The sequence below is a fragment of the Patiria miniata genome, unplaced genomic scaffold (genome assembly GCF_015706575.1).
Source record: "Patiria miniata isolate m_02_andy unplaced genomic scaffold, ASM1570657v1 HiC_scaffold_3, whole genome shotgun sequence".
In the NCBI taxonomy this organism is placed as follows: Eukaryota; Metazoa; Echinodermata; class Asteroidea; order Valvatida; family Asterinidae; genus Patiria; species Patiria miniata.
Genome location: NW_024037069.1, coordinates 17,921,274 through 17,941,020, shown reverse-complemented (window position 1 = coordinate 17,941,020; position 19,747 = coordinate 17,921,274). Strand labels below are relative to the sequence as shown.

Here is a 19,747-nt window from a genome sequence, read left to right as displayed (position 1 = left end):
TTAATTGAGTTATTTACATGGTTCGAAAGCCCACAATGTAAGCTTTCAGTTGGTATATAATAGAGCTCCATAGTCCCTACCAATCTGGAGATATGATGTATTTGCATATGAATTACTTCCTTGGAGTTCAAATTACACAACTGAGATAACAGGCTTTGAAATAGCTGGCTTTGTTGTAGAACAACAGAACGATGCACAGAAAATGGTTGTTTTTCCACTTTGTTCATCAAAATCAACATTTCTGTGAATGAAACCTGAAAGTGTAGGTATCTATGATGTCATTCATGATACAAAACGAAAATCATATTTTGACATTTTCACCCTCTCAATGTTGAGCGGGCCATTACACAATAATGCTCAGTGCGACTTAATACCCTTTTTTGTGGAGCCGGTCTCAAATTCACATGACATTACTGCTTTCAAAACTGTGTTTTTATCCTCATCTACAGTTATACACAAACACTAGCCTTAGTATTGCAAGTCAAGCTTCAAGTTCTGCTTCTGTATTGGTTCAGGAAGGTTCAAATTTGGTTCAGCAGTAAATTTTAACATCAAAGGGCTCTGCTACAGATGTTCACATGTACATCATCGTGCAGCACGCATAAAGAATAATAAACCAGTCATCATAGGCCAATTTGTTTTGTGGGACCCAGTCACGTTCCAGAATATTGCCCATCCTTACCACATGTAAAATTAAAGCACACAGGAGTATTCAGCAACCCAAAATAAAAAGTAAAGTCCATACGGAGGAATTGGAAGAGAGATCTCAGAGAGTCGTATGTGATGCGATCAGGCTAAATGAGTCGTTTGTCAGGAATTTTTATTTGGAGATACAGGCCAAATAGGACCACTTCATCCCATCACTGAAACACATCACTTGGTGTTCCGACTTCCATCACTTTTTAACTAAAGAGGGCATCAGCATGCAGTTTTTCCACCAGTAATGCTGAGATTGTGCTCTTTTCAAATCTGTAATAAAAATGTTTTGACCAGGGTCGACAAACGACACATGTAGCTTGATCGCATTACATATGTTAATATATCAAGTTGGACAAGCTCTCCTGAATCAATTCCTGTACAGATTAAATGTACCTGTGTCTGTTGATCATGCACAAAAGGTCCAATCCATGTCTCCTTCCTGCTGTTCAGGCTGTCCGTATCTCTCTCGGGAAGACGTTCACTCATCAGATTAACAAGCAGCAATGCAGCCTAGCAATAGGCAAGTACATTCATTATCAATACTTTCTGCAAGTACGTAGTATGTCTTCTCAAAGTGTAAGTTACAAACAATATAAAATGGATGACATGGTTGTATTTCCATTCTACAATTCAATTTGCTGCATTATTCTCATCATATTGGTGTGTTCTTTTTTTCTGCTTTACTTGTGCCTGGACATTTCTGCCGTAATATGAATAACATTTAAACAAGATTTTATACCTGGCGCCGTACGATGCTGCACTCTGACTGGTCTAATAGCACTCCAAATGCAACGGCCCACAAACCACCAGGAAGATGCTGGCAACCCTTCGTCATGGTAACACGGCCAGATTCCACGGAAGATAACACAGTGGCTATGCCCAGCCCAGCTGCCCTGACCTGAATAAGACAAATTAAAGATATAGTCCATCATTTGTAATTTGTGCATTTTGTTCGTTTGAAGCAACAGAGGTGCTCAAAATTTAAAGAAGGGTACTGAACAACTAACTTGATGAAGTTTTAGCTTAGCTTCAGCTGTATATTCCGAGAAAAACAGCATTCTACGATCTCAATTTCAAATCAAAAGTTGCTGAATCATGTTTTGAATTGGGCCTGAATTCAGCGGCCGAGACAAGTTCTCACTGAGCCGAATGCAGCTCACCCCGGGTTCCCCGTACGGCCATCATGGTCTTATAACTCATCCGGGTTCCCTGTGTGGCCATCATGGTCTTATAACTCACCTCAGGTTCCCTGTACATCCATTATGGTCTTATAACTCACCCCAGGTTCCCTGTACGGCCATCATGGTCTTATAACTCATCCCCAGGTTCCCTGTATGGCCATCATGGTCTTGTAACTCACCCCTGGTTCCCCATACGGCAATGATGGTCTTATAACTCACATCACGGTCTTATAACTCACCCCTGGTTCCCCGTATGGACATAATGAGCTTCTTGCATCCTTACCTCTGGATCCCTATAAGACCAGAGTGGTATCAGCCATTCTAGTCCAATCTCAGCCAGTCCGTCCTGTCTTTGCTTTGTGTAAAGCCACTCCGTTGACCAATTCTGAATAAAAACCAATGATACAGTAACATGAACGTGAACATTCCAAAATGCACTGGCAATTGTTATTCAACCTTTGAGGGATGCCCTCTGAGTGTCCTGCTCGTTCAGGCTTGTCAGCTGGCTGTGAGCCATGAGTGTTGCAACTTGGTATTATTGAATGCCATATGTTGCCTATGAAAAAGCCAATATCTTGTGCTACAGTGTCATGTTTGTGGATCTCAATAGCTTCTCTATGTTTTGGAAGCAACATGTTTGTTATTGTCCCTTCCATTTAGGTTACAGCCCTTTGGGGTTGTACAGGAACTAATTTCATCTGTCTTACAACTGATTTTCAAACTAACTTGAAAACTCACTATAATAATATTCCTAAATTAAAGAAGCTGACCTTTTGATGTGCCCTGTTGGCCATCTCATGAGCTAAATGGCACAAACATACAGTAGCACTTTTTGTAACTCCTTTGCCCATGTAGGACATGGCAGTTCCTCCTCGGCCAACATGGAAAGCTGATATCACCTACAAGAAAAGAAGCGCATAAACATAAACTTTGTGGTTAGAATGAAGGAGGTACAGGCTAGAGCACAGCCTTATCAACTGTGTATCACATTAACCCTAACAGAACTCAACCCATCAAACCCCAACAGCATGTTTTGTTGGAATCTGTCAGGATGGGTACAGTACCCCTAAACTGACAGTCTTTTACATTGGGTTGGCACACCTCCAGAAACTAAGTCAGAAATATGTGTGTGCACAGTTTCCCATATGGTGTTGGAGTTTGCCAGGATGGGTATGGTTCCTAGTAAATCATGCTGGGGAGTTAGGGTTAACAATACTTTCACACATATATTTGGTTTTGTTGTGTCTTATTGCCTAGGGCTAACCATGATTATTGTTGTTAGGGCCTCTACAGTCTAAGGGAAAGACAAATAGCAAGGGGACAGGGGGTCAGACAGTCCATTCCTCAAAACAAAAAAGTTGGACATTTTGAAATCAATATTACTTGATTCCATTGCGGAGTCACCCAAGCCTTCTGATTGGTCAGTCAGGAACTTGGTTGACTGATCTATTCCGTGTTTGTTGCGGGTGTTTGTGGGTAGGCATAGCATTCACTGTGTGGACTTCCGAACAAAAGAGTTCCACATAAACCAGGTAGAGGCGACGTTGTGTGGACTTGGCTTCTAAAAGGCCAAGTTGGCTGTTCATTGTGCATTTACCTCTAACAATGAATTCAGCAGGTGCTGACATAGTGAGAGACTATCACCATCCTTCCAGTCCAAACTCCAGCCAGGTCTTATGGAACAAATAAGACAAAATACAAGTGCTTGTAATGACAAGTTCCATTTAATGGCATCAACAAAACACAAAGCTTCTTTAATCCATTTTCGAACACAAAAACTTCAAACATGTCAGTGTAACAATATTTGATCTATTATACTAACCCCTCAAATACTTAATTTCTGAAAATTATAGCAAAAACCAATGATGTACATTTCCTTTAAAGTAGTAGAAATTCACACAAAGTGAAGTGTTGCTTTCATACACATATGTGTGCTGCAATACCGAATGATAAAAGTGATACATGTTGATTTTTAAGTGATCTTACCTAGCAGTAACATGAACAAGAGAATGCAATGTGTTCTCAAGAGATGGTAGATCATAGAAGTGAGCAGCATCTGCTGAGTTGAGACTCAGTAGTAATCCATGGGCCAGGGATCCCCCTAAGTAACCTGTCTTTCTCCTCCTGGTGACAAGAACAACAACTTCAAATTGAAACATAGATTCTGGGTTTTTTTTTTCAATTGAGTGGTAAAAATTGTGTAAACTTAGCATTTGCTACAATATAGTTTTATTGATTAACAAGTGTTTCTTTTCAATCATCACTTTCAAAACAATCAAACTATCAATACAAAAATGTGCTACAAGTAGTTATTTTCATGTTGGTTTGGTCCAGAGCACTATTCAGCTTGATTGTATAGTATACAAATACAGCATGCAGGCGCGGATCCAGAGAGGGGGGTTTTGGAGGTCAAAAACCCCCCTGCTCTGTCCAAATTTTTTTTTCCAAACAAATTCCTAAAAAATAAGTCGGAACCCCCCCCCCCCCCCCCCCCCCTGCTGTGACACCCAAAAAAATTTATACTGGTATAATGTCTGTCTGTTCTAAATACGGTACACCATTCTGTAATCTAGTGTTAATAATTGTCAGATTTGAACAGCGCCCCCTATTGAAATATGGTACCAGCCCCAACGCGAAGCGGAGGGAGGTAGTCGGGGGGGGGGGGGGGGGGGGGGGGAGGAAACAAACAATGCAACAGAAACACAACCACTTCCTGACAAGAGTCTGTTCAGTTTCAAGAACATACACAGAAAGATATTTTAAATCACATCTTTACACACATCTTTTATCCTTAAGCATGTCCACATTTCAAGAAAATGCATATATGCTGTTAGTCAGGCTGGCATAGCGGTAATTTCCCTGCCTTCCACCGCTGTGACCGGGGTTGGCAAATCCCGCCTGGGTCAATATGTGGATTGGGTTTTCAGTCCCTACCTGATTCCGTGGGTTTTCCCCAGAATTTTCTTCAACCGCTGTGACCCGGGTTCGAATCCCGCCTGGGCCAATGTGTGGATTGGGTTTTCAGTCCCTACCTGATTCCGTGGGTTTTCCCCAGAATATTCTTCTGGGCTTTTCCTCTCATCTCTAAAACTGTAACTTCTTCTCACTGTCTTCTCTCTACAGGTTTCTTCAGGCTTGCGAGCTACAGTGCCTAAAGCGCTTTTGAAGAATCCTTGGTTTCATTACCAGAAATGATTAATAATAACAATAATAATAATAATAATAACAATAGCCCATCTAGCTCATTGTATCTTTAAGAAACCTTTTCAGGCAGGAACAATTTCTTACCATGCTTCACTTGACAGAGGCAGACATTGCACATATGAACCAAAGAATGTGACGAGTTGTTTATGTAGCATTCTTTGTACTGAGGATCCAACCTCCCCCTGTCTCTGATGATCATGCCTGTCTACCTCAGCGTCACCAGGCTTGTTGGTTTGGTTCAGAAGCCCAATCAGGATAGATGTGGGCATACAGGCAGCATTGCCTAGCCAGTGAAGGAAGTCTAAGCAAGAAGGATTCAGGGCCAGTGACTTCATTAACAGCATCAAGAAGGAAAGTACTTCAGTCAGTAGTATCTTGTCATCTACACTGACTGGCACTATGCCAATGAATCTATAGAGAAACAAGATAAACAAATGTATAGTTTTATCATTTATTAATGTTCACTCAAGGTATTATGGAACTTAACTCTTTCAGTGCCCATGAAATTTTAAAAAGTTTAACCCTAAAGTACCCAACTTCGAACGTTTTTTTTTAATTGTTCAAAATTCTGTAAAAAAAAACAAGTAAATAAGTTTTACTCAATAAATTTGTTGTTGTTGCTCTCTGGTATATCCTTGGTATATTGGAAAGTCAACAGAAGTCACGTACATAGTGATACACCCTGAAACACTGTCCTGCACACAGGGGAATTCTGCACTTTTTGCAGAAAATACGAGTGTCAGTGCTGCGCCCTCTCGGAAGAACTCGAATGAAACAAATAAATACGGGTCGTACCTGAATGAAAATGATATTATTAGAAAGAGCGAGAGCGCCCCCTTGTGATAACATGCTTACTCTACCTCGTACATGTACGAGGTTTGGCAAGTTTAAAGGGAATATACATCATTTGCTTTTGCTGTAATTTTCAGAAATGGATGGAATTGGGGGGTTGGAAATATAAAGCAAATATAGTTACACTGACTTTTTGGAGGTTTTGGGTTCGAAAATGCTATAAAAACCAAGAAAAACGATCATTTTCCTGTAGTCTGGTTCCCTGACTCCATATAAGAAGAAACAGAGCAGTTTACATACATTGGGGAATTGTAAGGTCAGGGAACCAGTCTAGCTGGCTCGTACCCGTTCATAGGTTTGTAATCGATTGCAGACAAGTGCAATAGTCAATTGGGGCCAGTATTTGAAAAAAAAGCCAGTTGTTTCCTACGCTGATCGGCCGATCAGCGTTGGAAATTGATACAAAAATACCACTTTTCTTGAAAATGACAGTATACCAGGTGCCATAATTTTACAGGATGCTTTAAACTGTCATTTACCAACATCCTATTAAGGTATTTCGCAAAAACTTGGTAGTTTTATTTTCCGATGTTTGCAAATGTTGTATATTCCCTTTAAGTACGAACATTACCCCGTACATGTACAAGGTTGGCAATTTCGGACTAACAAATATACCTTGTACATGTACGACTTTGGCACTGAAAGAGTTAATGGCATGATATAACAAATCAATCGTTGACTGCTGTGGGTGAATTCTGCGTACCTGGCCAGAGCCGTCTTGAAATCTAGCTGTAGTAGCAACTGTGTGATATCTGGACAGGCCTTGTTGGTATCCATTCCATTATGCGTCAACATATTTGTCAATAGCCAGCCAGACAGTCTCCACAAACTCACCTGAAAAAAAAGCAACATCGAGTCATTCACAATAGTAAGTCAGTATCAGCTACAAACAATGTTCCCTCGTACCCCCCGCTCTGCAAACAGGACGCTGGGATACGCTGATGAGCTTCACAGAATCTTGTGAAGGAAGTGGCCTATGACCTATGTATAAAGCATCTGGCTGCAGCTGTTCAAGACCGCAGTTAAACAATGTGCGCAAATGCTATCCGAAAAACTTCCCATAGAAATGCACACGTTCCATACGGGATGTGATTTCTGTTTCATTGCGGACCAAGTGGACAAAATTTTGAGCGTTGCATAATGCAATCCGACCATTCGTGATTTGAAACGGAGCCTGAGCAAGTGATGGGAATTGTAAATTTACAACACAGACAAGTTTTACAGAATTTCCTGCATCATTATGCTTTTCAATGAAAAGAAAAAACATCTCTAAACTGGAATAAAAGAGTAATGAATCAGTCTTAACGGCCGTTTCAAACCTTGCAGAGTCATGACCGTGATGACGCGCAGGTCATAGGTCACGCAAAATCCAACCAATCAAAGGGTGAATTCATCAGAGTATCCCAGCATCCTGTTTGCAGGGTACGAGCGAGCAAACAATGCACCAATATAATACAGATCCATTGTTATTTTCTTCTAGTATAATCTTACTGGACTACTGCCATTTTTCCAGTATAATGCAAAACCCCAAAAGATGCTCTGCCCTGTTTTTTGGGTTTTGGAAAGTTCCGTTGTTATATTTTCGTACATTCTCTGGTCGGTAACACCCGGCCCTTGATGAAACTAATCGATTTGGAATTGATTTGTTTATTTTTGGTGGTTTGAAGAAGTTCCATTGTCTGATATCTTCCCACATATTTCTCGCCAGTAATGCCTGGCGTTGCAATTGATTAAAATAAAAATCTTGAGCATTGGGGCTTTGGAGAAAGCAAAAACAACCAAAATGTTTGATATATTGGTACCATCAAGACGTTTCTTTTTTAGTTGTATGACTACTTGCAGATCATAGATGATCCTAATGTCTAGAATATATAACCAGTCGGTCACAATACTTTGTGCTATCAGTAGTAGCGTGAGAAAATAGATACTTTCTGTGAAAATTATTGGGTAATGTTAGTGTAAACATATGACACCAAAACAAAAACAAGAAAAGTACTGACCATTTCATTTCCATTAATCTAATCCCGACTTAAAGATATAGTCCATCATTTGTAATTTGTATTTTGTTCATTTGAAGCAACAAAAGTGTTCAAAATCTAATGAAGGATACTGAACAACTAACCTGATGAAGTTTCAGCTCAGCTTCAGCTGTATATTCTGAGAAAAACAGCATTCTAGGATCTCAATTTCAAATCAAAAGTTGCTGAATCATGTTTTGAATTGGGCCTGAATTCAGCGTCCGAGACACGTTCTCACTGAGCCGATTGCAGCTACGTGATGTGGCGCACTGATCCGACGAATTATAGCAACCGCACGCACCTGTGCGTCATGCCAATGCTTTGCGCCCGCTGCGCCGAATAACAAAACGAACTACTAATTTAAATGCCTTCTTTTGTTGATTATTTCAAAATGATAGCTTGCCAGAAAGATTAATTTCACAGGGAGTTTAGTCCACTTACTATCTTTCAACCAAGTATGTTTTTTTCAACAATAATACGCCAGTTACTTTTTTGGATGGCTGCAAATGATGGAATATAGCTTTAAAATGACTAAATACTCATACTTTATGTTTCTACCTTCACAGCATGATGTGAGGGGGCATCACAGACTGACAGCAAACACTGATTGAGACTTGTTGGTACATGACTACATTTCAGGAACAATTGGTCCTCCGCAGTTAAAGCTAGGCGGGAGTTGAAACTAGAAATGGAAATAAGGGATAAAGAACAAGAAGGACTTATTTCTACATTGGAATAAATTCTCATTTGATAAATGAGAATTACATTTTAATGTAAAACGGGGCAAACTCGCCCTGGGGCGAGATAAACACAGTTTGCAAGAAGTTACGGAGCCAAAGGAAAAGGATATTATAGGTGACTAAACCCCTAACTTTTTTTAAACGTCAGGTTTATAATAGCTTAAAGACATTATTCAAATTAATACATACTTTTTGATAAAAAAACACCAAAAGTCAAAGAGTTGACGAACTCCAAACAATTTGATTCTACCATTGTAAGATATTTTCAAAGGAATTACCTGGCAACTGACTCCTTGAGTGCTCCAGACTTGATCTTGTCCATTAGTCCTTCTACTCCACCATGCCATGCAACATTCCATGCAATCCTAAGCAGTTTCCATGCAACAGACGATTTGTTCAGAGAGTCATCTGCGGATGAATCCTCCATCCGATAGGAGCTATGAGAAGGGGTGGTCTGACATCTGAAAGGAAGCTTGTATCTACCAAAAATGAATCAACAATTAATCATGCCATCAAGATGTGTTTAATTGATCCTTTGCATTATTATTATTATATTATTCATAAATACCTCAGACAGTTTAGCTATTCCTATTGGTCGAGAGCCTGTCACGTGGCTGGTCTTAAACGGATGATAAAGACATGGCTAGCTGGTCTTAAACACTTTTCCAGTGTCACAATAAAATGTGGACTCCTAAAAATCCAGTGCCTCTTACCGTTTCATTGGTTGAACATTCGCAATCCTCACGTAGGCATGCGCAACACTACCAGCGAGTCAGAATTTTATAGTTCTAAATTCAAAACGCAACGCCCCAGGTGCGTTCTGCGCGACATCGCGCAGAACATGCTATGCGCGCGTCAATCTCCATAAAATGGTAATTTACATCTTACTCGCCAGCTGAACACTCCATTATTTTGCTAGAGGGATGTTTCAAAAAGCATGAAGTTAACTTGTTGAACAAAATCGGGATTTTTTGAACTAATTATTTGATATTTTTTACCGAAAAGGTATTGGTCGGGTAATTATCAGCACCCGGACTCTAAGCTGTCTTAAACAGAGTGATAAAAACCTCCGGAGCACACGTCCATTTATTCCCTTAGTAATATTAAGAATAAAACATACTCACTTCTGGGATATACATTTGGGGAGAGTGAAGTGGTTGACTGGTTGGGCCTCTGCGATAGATAAACAAGCTACCTCGTCAAATAGCAATAAAACTGCAACGTGGGCTAAATGGTACCGAGCCCTGCAGTCAGTGTAGCATAGAAGACCACCTAAAATAAAAAAAATAAACAATAGTTTGCACGGAGGAAGACCAACGTAATCAAATTAGATTGTGCCCTTCACTGACATATGGAGGAGTGTGTGGCCTAGTGGTTAGGGTTCGTGACTCATGATCAGAGGGTCCGGGGTTCGAATCCAGCTGCTGGTCATATATTGTGTCCTTGGGCAAGCCACTTCACCCCCACTTGCCCCTCTCCACCCAGGAGTATGAATGGGTACCAGTATTAGCTGGGGAGTAACCTGCGATGGACTAACATCCCATTCAGGGGGAGTAGAAATATTCTCAGTCGTTTCATGCTACTGAAACCGGAGATAAACGCCAGCCTGATGAGCCACGTTGGCTCACGACAGACTTTACTTTTACTTACTTCACCGACATATAAACACTGCATACTCGGTGTGTTATCTGTCGAGTGAAAGTTGGAAAAAAATCACTTGGGTGGGACTCGAACCCACGACCTCCTGCTTTCTCGTGCAGACGTCTTACCACTCAACCACCCACTTACGGGATCGGCTGGCTGGTTCAAATCTGATGTCCATAGCAATAAGTACTGCTTGGTGTATATGAAAAAGAAGGATGGTGTTTGTTTCAACTTTCAGGTTCAATAGTTTAGAAAAACATTCACGGGGAACTCTTGTTCTGAAAAACACGGGGGGGGGGGACAAATTGGAAAAAATTATATGGAACGAAAGGGTGATGGGGGGGGGGGGGGATCAGCCAAAGCACCCAAAAACTCACCTCTAATCAAGAGATAGTATATATAATCTTGACGGGCAAACTGACGTCGTAGTAAGGGGTCTTCGTGTAAGACATGGCGAAGAATACACAAACAGGCTGGAATCATTCCAAGCTGTATAAACACAATCAATTACAAAGGGTTAAAATACATACATGTAGGGTTTTAATAATAATAATAATAATAAAACAGGTTCTTATATTGCGCTTTTAACAAAGATCAAAGCGCTTTACACAAAGATCAAAGCGCTTTACATTATTATTACCCCAGATCATTGGGCAAATTAAACATTCCAAATACCATCTCAGCTCCCTGGGGAGTATACAGCTTGATGCAAGCTAAATCAATCACAATAACCATCTCTGCCCTCACAGGTACCCATTTACTCCTGGGTGGAGAGAAGCAATGGGTGACAAATTGCCTTGCCCAAGGGCACACGCACCATGACCCCGGCTGGACTCGAACCCACAACCCGCAGCTTTACCCACAGACCACGAATCCAGTGCCCTAAACCACAAGGCCACAGCACTCCGCGATCTGCAAAAAGGTCTATGACACTGCACCTACAGTATTTGAACTGGGCAATACACCTTTCTGTATGACACAGCAGTGTAAACAATGGATCGGGCCCATGGGTGCAATTTTGTACATTAAAATTTTCGGCCTCGTGGTATGTGGGACACAGACGCACTACATTATTTCATGTTCCACTCGCGCTCGCGGGATAACTAATAATATCCTCAGCCACACAGCAGTGTGTTTAGCACATACCATATCCTGATCAGATTCAGCAGTAGACGCCGTTGTTGCCTTCACCATGCAATCCAGAATCTTGTCCAGTCCACCTTGCGATAAGAAAGCTTTGTGTAGAGTGACATCTGCAGGAAAACAATATGCCATTATTCTTAACTTCACAGGGAGAACCAAATCCCTCTGTGGAATGCTCCACAGAAAAGTTATATTATTGATGTACCCTAATGTGGCGCGGCCCCCAACGTGGCGCACTTTGAAATTACCGCCTGTAGGGCCTAGTTAGATTAAAAGTTTTAACTGAAATTGCACAAAAAGAGAAATTTCATCAAGTTCTAAACACTTCCATTTTTAAATCACAAGTTTATCTTCCTGTTACAAAGTTAGAAGAAAAATTTATTTCGGAGTGATTTTTTTCCGATTTGCACAGTGAACCCTTTGAAAATGTCCCCCCAAAATAGAAACTAATTTGCTGACAAACTTCTAGTTGTGTATGTAAGTAGAGATAATAATTGTTTATCAGAATTTATCAACTTTAAATAAATTCTTTAATGTTAATTTGGAATTTTCCAAGATTTATTGAAGTGTGCCACGTTGGGGAACACTCAGCCGATCTGTGCCCAATTTCCGGACACCACCATTTTAGAATTTCGGATTAAATTTCATGAAACCGAAATTGTTCACAGAGGTTAAATAGCAAGCATTAATAAGGTAAATGTACCAGTATTTCACTGAATGAATTTGAAGTTTGGCAACAAAAAAGTTTGGCAACACTGCATGTGGAAAGTCGGGCTAATGTCGAAGTGCGCCACGTTAGGGAACACCACTATACTCATTTAAAGGTTACTGAATCAAGCAGAGATCTTCACACATTACTATATTAACTTCCATTTGATTCTGAATACGGAGAATGTTGTGAGACCTTGTAGGATGATGGCTATCTGTTCCAGTGCAGATTTCCGTAGCCCAGCCTCTGTATTTGCTGCTGTGAAGATACCGAAGATCTGCACGAGACCTTCCACCTGTAAATAAACCACACATAATGAATATCCAAAAAATAAATATCAAGGAATACATGCCTACCGGAAATGACAGGGTTGATCAATCGCAAAGGCAGACAGCAGTCTAAAAGCGGGGTGCTGGGGTCCAATGGTTATGGTGTTCGACTCGTGTGCCGTGGTACATGGGTTGGAATCCTGACCGTGGGAACATGGTGCTTGCGCTCCTGAGCAAGGCGCTTTACCATTATTGCTTCGTCCTTGGGATGGGACCAAACTTTGGAACCGAATGATAAATGATTCAATTGCTTTTGGAAAAAGGATCTGAAATCATTCTTGGATGTATCTGAAAATACGAATTGGTGAATTGGAATTGAAAACGTTTCAAAATAGCAGGGAAAACCTATATTCCTGCCATGGTGCCACAGCGTCTAATGACCAAACACTCCTAACTGACTCTTGTAACTTGTGCCTAACTATCAGAAGGCCAGGTTGGATATGGAAACTCAGCTTTATGTACATGACTGTCAGTTTCACGCAGTGCACAATGTCACTATAACAGGTTCATATTGTAGTTTTGTAAGATTTGGTTGGAAAGCTGTGACATTTTTGCAGAACTCCCCCAAACGAATGTGATGCGATCAAGCTAAATGAGCCGTTTGTCGACCCCGGTCAAAAAAATGTTTCTTACAGATTTGAAAAGAGCACAATCTCAGCATTACTGCTGTGAAACCGCATGCTGATACATCTGTAGTTCAAAAATTATGGAAATCGCAACACCAAGAGATGTCATGAAGTGATGTGATGAAGTGATCTTATTTTGGCCTGTATCTCCAAAAAACAAATTCCCGACAAAGACTCATGTAGCTTGATCTCATCACAAATGCTGATTCTACTTTAAATAACTAATAACAGAACTTTTGTTATTGATATAGAAAATGGGTAAAGACCTGAAATACTGATCGTCCACTGTTATGTGTATCTAGATGGATGGCATGGTCCATTAGTAGTAGATCAGCTACATCATTCAGTGTGTAGTTATCTATAGAAGGAAGCTTCAATGAACTACTAGTCTCCTTGGTTAGGTAGTACAGGACAGACTTAGCTCCTTTCAGACGAGCACTGGAAAAAAAATCAAACATTTCATTATCAGTCCAAGTCTTAAGTCAATTTCTACCATGATGTATATTTGACATGATCCTACATAGTCATCATCTTTGTTTAAAGATATAGTCCATCATTTGTAATTTGTGCATTTTGTTCGTTGGAAGCTAATTAAGTGCTCAAAATCTAAATCAGGGTACTGAACAACTAACCTGATGAAGTTTCAGCTCAGCTTCAGCTGTATATTCCGAGAAAAACAGCATTCTAGGATCTCAATTTCAAGTCAAAAGTTGCTGAATCATGTTTTGAATTGGGCCTGAATTCAGCGTCCGAGACACGTTCTCACTGAGCCGATTGCAGCTATGCGATGTTACGCACTGATCCGACGAATTGTAGCAACCACGCGTGTGTGTGCGTCGTGCCAATGCTTGCGCGCGCTTCGTCGAATAAGAAAACGAACTACTAATTCAAATTTCCTACGGTGCGTCTTAAGAAGCATCGTTGGAAAGGCCTTCTTTCGTTGATTACTTCAAAATGACAGCTTGTAAGAAAGAATAATTTCACAGGGAGTTTAGTCCCCCTACTTTCTTTCAACCAAGTATGTTTTTCAACAATAATTATGCCAGTTACTTTTCGGATAGCTGCAAATGATGGACTATAGCTTTAAGTATATTTCTACATCATTATATCATGGAGCATGATTATATTACTAGGTCTGTAGAGTGAACAATTCTTCTTGTTATCTTTCATTCTGCACTGTACTGGACTGCTCAAGACCAGCAACCTACAGACCAGCTTCAATGACATGTAACCCAATTTCTGGATGAGGCAACAAACAATACCAAAACAATAATAATCCAATTTATTTCCTAGGAAAAGCATATTTACTGCCATTCAAAAAGAAACTCCAATTTCATGCCTTCTTTGGCCCTTTGCAGGCGTGGCGGGGACCATGCAGTCATAGTACACACGTAGTTACCTTTGATCTTGACACAGGAGAAGTCTCAAGGATCCTCTGAGCTTCTCTAGATCAGGCAATACTTCAAACTCTGCTGATTTGCTCCTTGAGGCACTGGGTTCCAGCAATCCCAGAATGCAGGCAGACAGTTGGGTTTTCCTACTCGCGAGTGCCTGGTGAAAATGATACATGTTCAACTCGCATGTCAACATATCCATTTATCACTCAAAGGTGAGCACAAAACAGCCCTGCTCAGTTAAAAAAAAAATAAACCATTGCTGTGACGTCACACTGGTGTTACAAGTGTGGATTCGGATCTACGAATCTCTTACACTGGTCACAAAATGTGGATTTGGAACGACGAATCTTTAGTAAAGTGTGGATTTGGAATTACGAATCCGCACTTTGAACACATCGGACAATTGTTCTCCATAATGAGCATGAATAGGACCGTCTGCGTGAAAATTTGCTTTCCGAAAATTACCAATGCATCTTCACTGTCAGATTCTCCGCCGTCACTGCAAAATCTACTTTTAGTCAGAAAGAAATCGTCGTCTGAAGTATCCATTTTGACGTAAGGAGCCTATACACACAAAATGACTTGGTTGTACGGGTGTGGCATTACACATGCTAAACACGCCAGGAAAAAATGTTGCAACCTGACGCCACTTCCGCGCTTGTGTACGAAGTCTATGGAGAGTCATTTCAAGTATTTCCTAACATAGTTGGAAACATTTCTCAGTCCCAGATTCATGTCTTATCATCATATTTGCAACGAATGACCTTCATTGAGATGAGATATGAAGAAAAAAGTGGCGTCAGGTTGCAACATTCTTTCCAATACTTCTGTTGATGCAATGGTTTAAGTCGAAGAATACACTCGCAAGTGTGGATTCTTAATTTACGAATTCACGAGGCGTGAATTCTTAAATTACAAATCCACACTTTCTCGTGTATTCTCCTTAAACTAGCAAACCAGTACAGGTATTTCTTGTTATCAGTTATCATGTATTACAATGGTATTCAAAGAGCTCCTAGGTATAACCTGACCTGCAAGACGGGGAGTACAGGGACACACGCCTGCAGAAAAACACACCAGGTGGTTGGTGACATCAAGAGTTGGCCTTGAAACAGATGGCACATCAAATCTTCAGCTTGGCTGCACACCTTTGTAAGATCAAACAAATCGTCCACAAAAATGATTAAATGATTTTTCAAATTAGGTTTTGCCCTTTACTGACGTTTAAACACTGTATACTAAGTGTGTTACCTCCCGACTGTAAGTTGGAAAAAATCACTCGGGTGGGACTCGAACCCACGACCTCCTGCTTTCTAGTGCAGATGTCTTACCACTCGACCACCGAGCTAACGGGTTGGCTGGTTCGAATCTGATGTACATAGCAACGGGTACCGCATAAACTATTATAAGATGGAATTCTTATGGAAATAAGATGGAATCTCAATTTACATCACCGGACGCAAAAATTCCATCTTATAATAGGTTAAATGATTTGTTTATATCCGAGTTTTGTTTACCAATACACCTCCAGTGACCTTAATGTCCTGTGTAAGTTTTGTAACGGAGAAGCATCATCGGTTTGTTTAGTATTGAGTCAAGAGTCTGTTCATAGAGAATGGACGTTTCATTTGGACGTTCTGTGGGGGCAAGTATTGTGGTAGCATCATGACACTACCCTGACCCAAGTATGAACTGAGCAACCCAATGCATTCAAACAACCTTCAAAATAATTCTGTTCTTATTCACTGAACATGTTTTTTTGTGTGGAACCTGATCTTAATAGGCTCCGTGCGCCAACGAAAGAGGGCGCCCTTTTACCTAGCAACGACATCCCATGGGCGGGACATTTAGCTGGTTGATGCGCACCGTTCCTTGTGTGTGACGCACGTACACCAGGGGATTTGTACTATGTACACGCAGTGGTACGGCCGCGCGTCGCGCAAAATTGCAGCCAGGCAAGATGGCGTCAGTCGGTCACTCCCAACAGTACTTTCTTTGCCGGTGAGGGGGTACTTGTGAACGGAGCGGATAGAACTGGCTCTATAGCAATTATCCCAAGGTAAACATCACTGTGATAGGGGAATTCAAAACATCAGCAATCTCAACTCTTTGGCTTAACATAGTACCAACCTTCTCTTGCTCATCAAAGAGTCCAAAACAACATATCTCATACAGAATCTTGGAATCAAGCAGGAAATGGATGCGTTCAGTGGCACTTGGTCTCGCTTTGATGGACTCCTCTACATTTATGACATCCTGAAAAACCACAGAAAAATCACTCAGTAAGAGCACTGTACAATAAACATCACATAAAGTTACAAACAAGGAATCAAATTCACATCAGACTCATGGTGTGAACATCAATGTGCATCACTTAACATGAATGTTTGCTATCACTGGATATCAACACCCCTGCCATGGAGCTTATCTTGATCAGACTGCAATCAGTGCAGGAACTTTTGCTCTCTATGGGCTCAGTCGTGTATTTTGAAACTTTGTAGTGTAGAAGCATTTTTCCAGCTGTATTATTTATTCTCTCAGAATATTAAAGGGAATGTACAACATTTGCTTTTGCTGCAATTTTCAGAAATAAATGAATTTGGAGGATCAGTATGTTATAGAAAATATTGTTGAACTGACTTGTTTCATGTTTTGGGCTGGTAGATGCTGGAAAAACCGAGAAAACCAATCATGTTCTTGTAGTCTGGTTCCCTGACCCCACTTAAGATGGATCGAAGCAATTTATAGACATTGGGGAATTGTAAAGTCGGAGAATCAGTCTACTTGTCAGGCTTGTGGGTACAAGCCTGACAAGTAGACTGATTCTCCGACTTTACAATTCACAGGTGTGTAATCAATTGCCAAGAAAATGTGGAATAACTAATTAGGAAAAATTAGGAGCACTTTTTGAAAAAAGCCAGTTTCCTGCAACACTGGTCAGCTGACCAGCGTTGGAAAAATACCGTTTTTCTTGAAAATGTCAGCACACCAGGAGCCACGATTTTACAGGATGCTTTAGACTGTCATTCCCTAACAATCCAGTAAGATATTTCGTGATAATTTGATCGTTTCATTTTGTGATGTTTGCAAATGTTGTATCTTCCCTTTAATAATATGGTGATAAATAAATTCCAAGGAGTGATGCCACTTTGTCAAACCTGTTTTCCTTGCCATTACCTTGACAATCTTGAGACATGCAGCATAGGTCTGTAACTTTACGTCTTGCTCGGGACAGGCAAGGAATCTCAGTAGAATCCGTCCAGAATATCTGAGCAACTTCCCATTTGATGAACTGCAGCTAGACAACACGCAAACAGCTTTCTATAAATTCACCAGCTTCATACATAAAAACCACAACCCACCTAAAAAATACTATTGGATTCAGTCTACCAGTGTTCTCCAACTTTAAAAATTATAGGTCGGTGTGCCGTCAAAAAGCGGAGGGAGGGGGCGCTATAATTATGTTAGGGGCGCTATTTGCAGTCATACATTTCTTTATGCTAGGGGGCACTATTTGCCGATGAACACGTACTGTAATTTATGTATGGATAACAGCTTTTATGCTATTATAAGATGGAATTTTTGCGCCGGGGTGATATAAATCAAATTAGGTTTTGCCCTTCACCGACGTTTTAAACACTGTATACCCAGTGTGTTACCTCCTGAGTGAAAGTTGGAAAAAATCACTCGAGTGGGACTCGAACCCACGACCTCCTGCTTTCTAGTGCAGATGTCTTACCACTCGACCACCGAGCTAACGGGATCGGTTGGCCGGTTCGATGCTTTTATGCTATTTCTAAAACAGTAACAGTTAAGTACAATACTGGCTCAGCATCATCTTTTTTAACACATCAGTGACCAGGGACTCTGAGGCAGTTTGGCCTTGAGACTTGTAACCTGATGGATTGCTGCAATGGGCAGGCTTGTCAGTTTGACAAGTGTTGAATGTTACTGCTTTTAGCAGAGTTTCTGGACAAAATATACCCTGGAGGGTAAGGGTAGTCTCACTTGTTTGTCTTTTCTATAATTGTTTTCATTTTTTTTAAAGCATGGCGGGCAACTTTTGAAGCTTGGCGGGTGCCTCAGAAAGCATAGCGGGGCACCAGGTTATATTTACAGGTTGGAGAACACTGGTCTACAAGGGACACGTACAACAAAAGAATACAACCCATCTTTCAAAATTGCAGATAAGTCTTTCACTGTACTTGTTGACCATCAGATTGAATAATTACAACTTCTACAGGCCTGCACAAGGCCTTTTCATCTTGTCAAAAAGCAAACCACTAAGGGATTCGATGTTTGCTTCTTGAATTATTCGCGCATATTTATGAACGTTGCTAATTAACCAAATATTCAAGTACTTACATGTCAGAGCATAGTTGAACAAACTTATCTGCTAATGTCAGAATTCTGTGATAATGCAGACTTCTGAGGCTTGCCTCTGCTAAGTCAAGCAATCTCTCAACATTTGTGCTCTGTGAAAAGAAGATTAATAGTTTTTAATGATGAATTCGTAATAATTTTTACCCTAATTTTAGAGTACAATTGGCACTGATTTAGAGTTTCACTAAAGGGCAAGCCTTTGATATGTCAAACATTGCTATCTGAGACACGACCAACAAATTAAATTATGCATGCCTTAAATCGTCGCTTTGCTCACGAAGTGACAAAAAACCTCGAAAATTGATAATTGTTCGGTTTTGAGCTTTACTAGCCATTTTATTATAGCTGTCTCAACGAACAATTTGATCAAGTTTCAAAGCAAAATAGTTTTTGCTTTCTTAATTATTGTAAACAAACATTTGACAAAAAGCCTGAAATCTGTGATTTTCATTTTTACAAAGTGTCAAAAAGTGTAAAATTTTCTCACGAAGTGACAAAAAGTCACTTCGTGAGCAGGGCCGGAGAAATTATACATTGGTCTACTCGCAGCAGGACGGGAGCATACACGCACACGCGAACGATGTTGAAAAAGAACAGATGCGTGCGTGCTCACCGATCATATGACGCGCAAAAGTAACAAGTTTGATGCGTCGACAAAAGTACAAAATAAGTAAAGCCTCTGCAATTCATGTTGTTCCCACGAAGTGACAAAAACTGTGTACAAATTATTTGGGAAATACGGGACCCAAAGTTTTGATGTTCTCACGAAGTGCAAAAAAGTTTTATTAATGAATTACTGTTTAATTAAGAACTATTTTTAAC

The 19,747-nt window shown here is 40.5% G+C and overlaps 1 protein-coding gene across 1 annotated transcript in view; it reads right to left on the bottom strand.

The window, feature by feature from the left end:
• Positions 1–19,747, bottom strand: part of LOC119737263 (rotatin-like) — a 94,843-nt gene that overhangs the window by 61,156 nt on the left and 13,940 nt on the right. Inside the window, exons 11-30 of the mRNA XM_038211462.1 lie at positions 18,908–19,017; positions 17,720–17,840; positions 16,673–16,798; positions 15,574–15,690; positions 14,545–14,696; positions 13,412–13,583; positions 12,386–12,485; positions 11,485–11,591; positions 10,716–10,827; positions 9,819–9,966; positions 8,973–9,173; positions 8,513–8,636; positions 6,640–6,770; positions 5,169–5,495; positions 3,867–4,004; positions 3,478–3,553; positions 2,651–2,779; positions 2,164–2,265; positions 1,439–1,597; positions 1,093–1,209 (exon numbers count right to left, since the gene is read on the bottom strand). Coding sequence (XP_038067390.1) covers positions 1,093–1,209; positions 1,439–1,597; positions 2,164–2,265; positions 2,651–2,779; positions 3,478–3,553; positions 3,867–4,004; positions 5,169–5,495; positions 6,640–6,770; positions 8,513–8,636; positions 8,973–9,173; positions 9,819–9,966; positions 10,716–10,827; positions 11,485–11,591; positions 12,386–12,485; positions 13,412–13,583; positions 14,545–14,696; positions 15,574–15,690; positions 16,673–16,798; positions 17,720–17,840; positions 18,908–19,017 — 2,769 coding nt within the window. The remainder of the gene's footprint in view (positions 1–1,092; positions 1,210–1,438; positions 1,598–2,163; positions 2,266–2,650; positions 2,780–3,477; positions 3,554–3,866; positions 4,005–5,168; positions 5,496–6,639; positions 6,771–8,512; positions 8,637–8,972; positions 9,174–9,818; positions 9,967–10,715; positions 10,828–11,484; positions 11,592–12,385; positions 12,486–13,411; positions 13,584–14,544; positions 14,697–15,573; positions 15,691–16,672; positions 16,799–17,719; positions 17,841–18,907; positions 19,018–19,747) is intronic.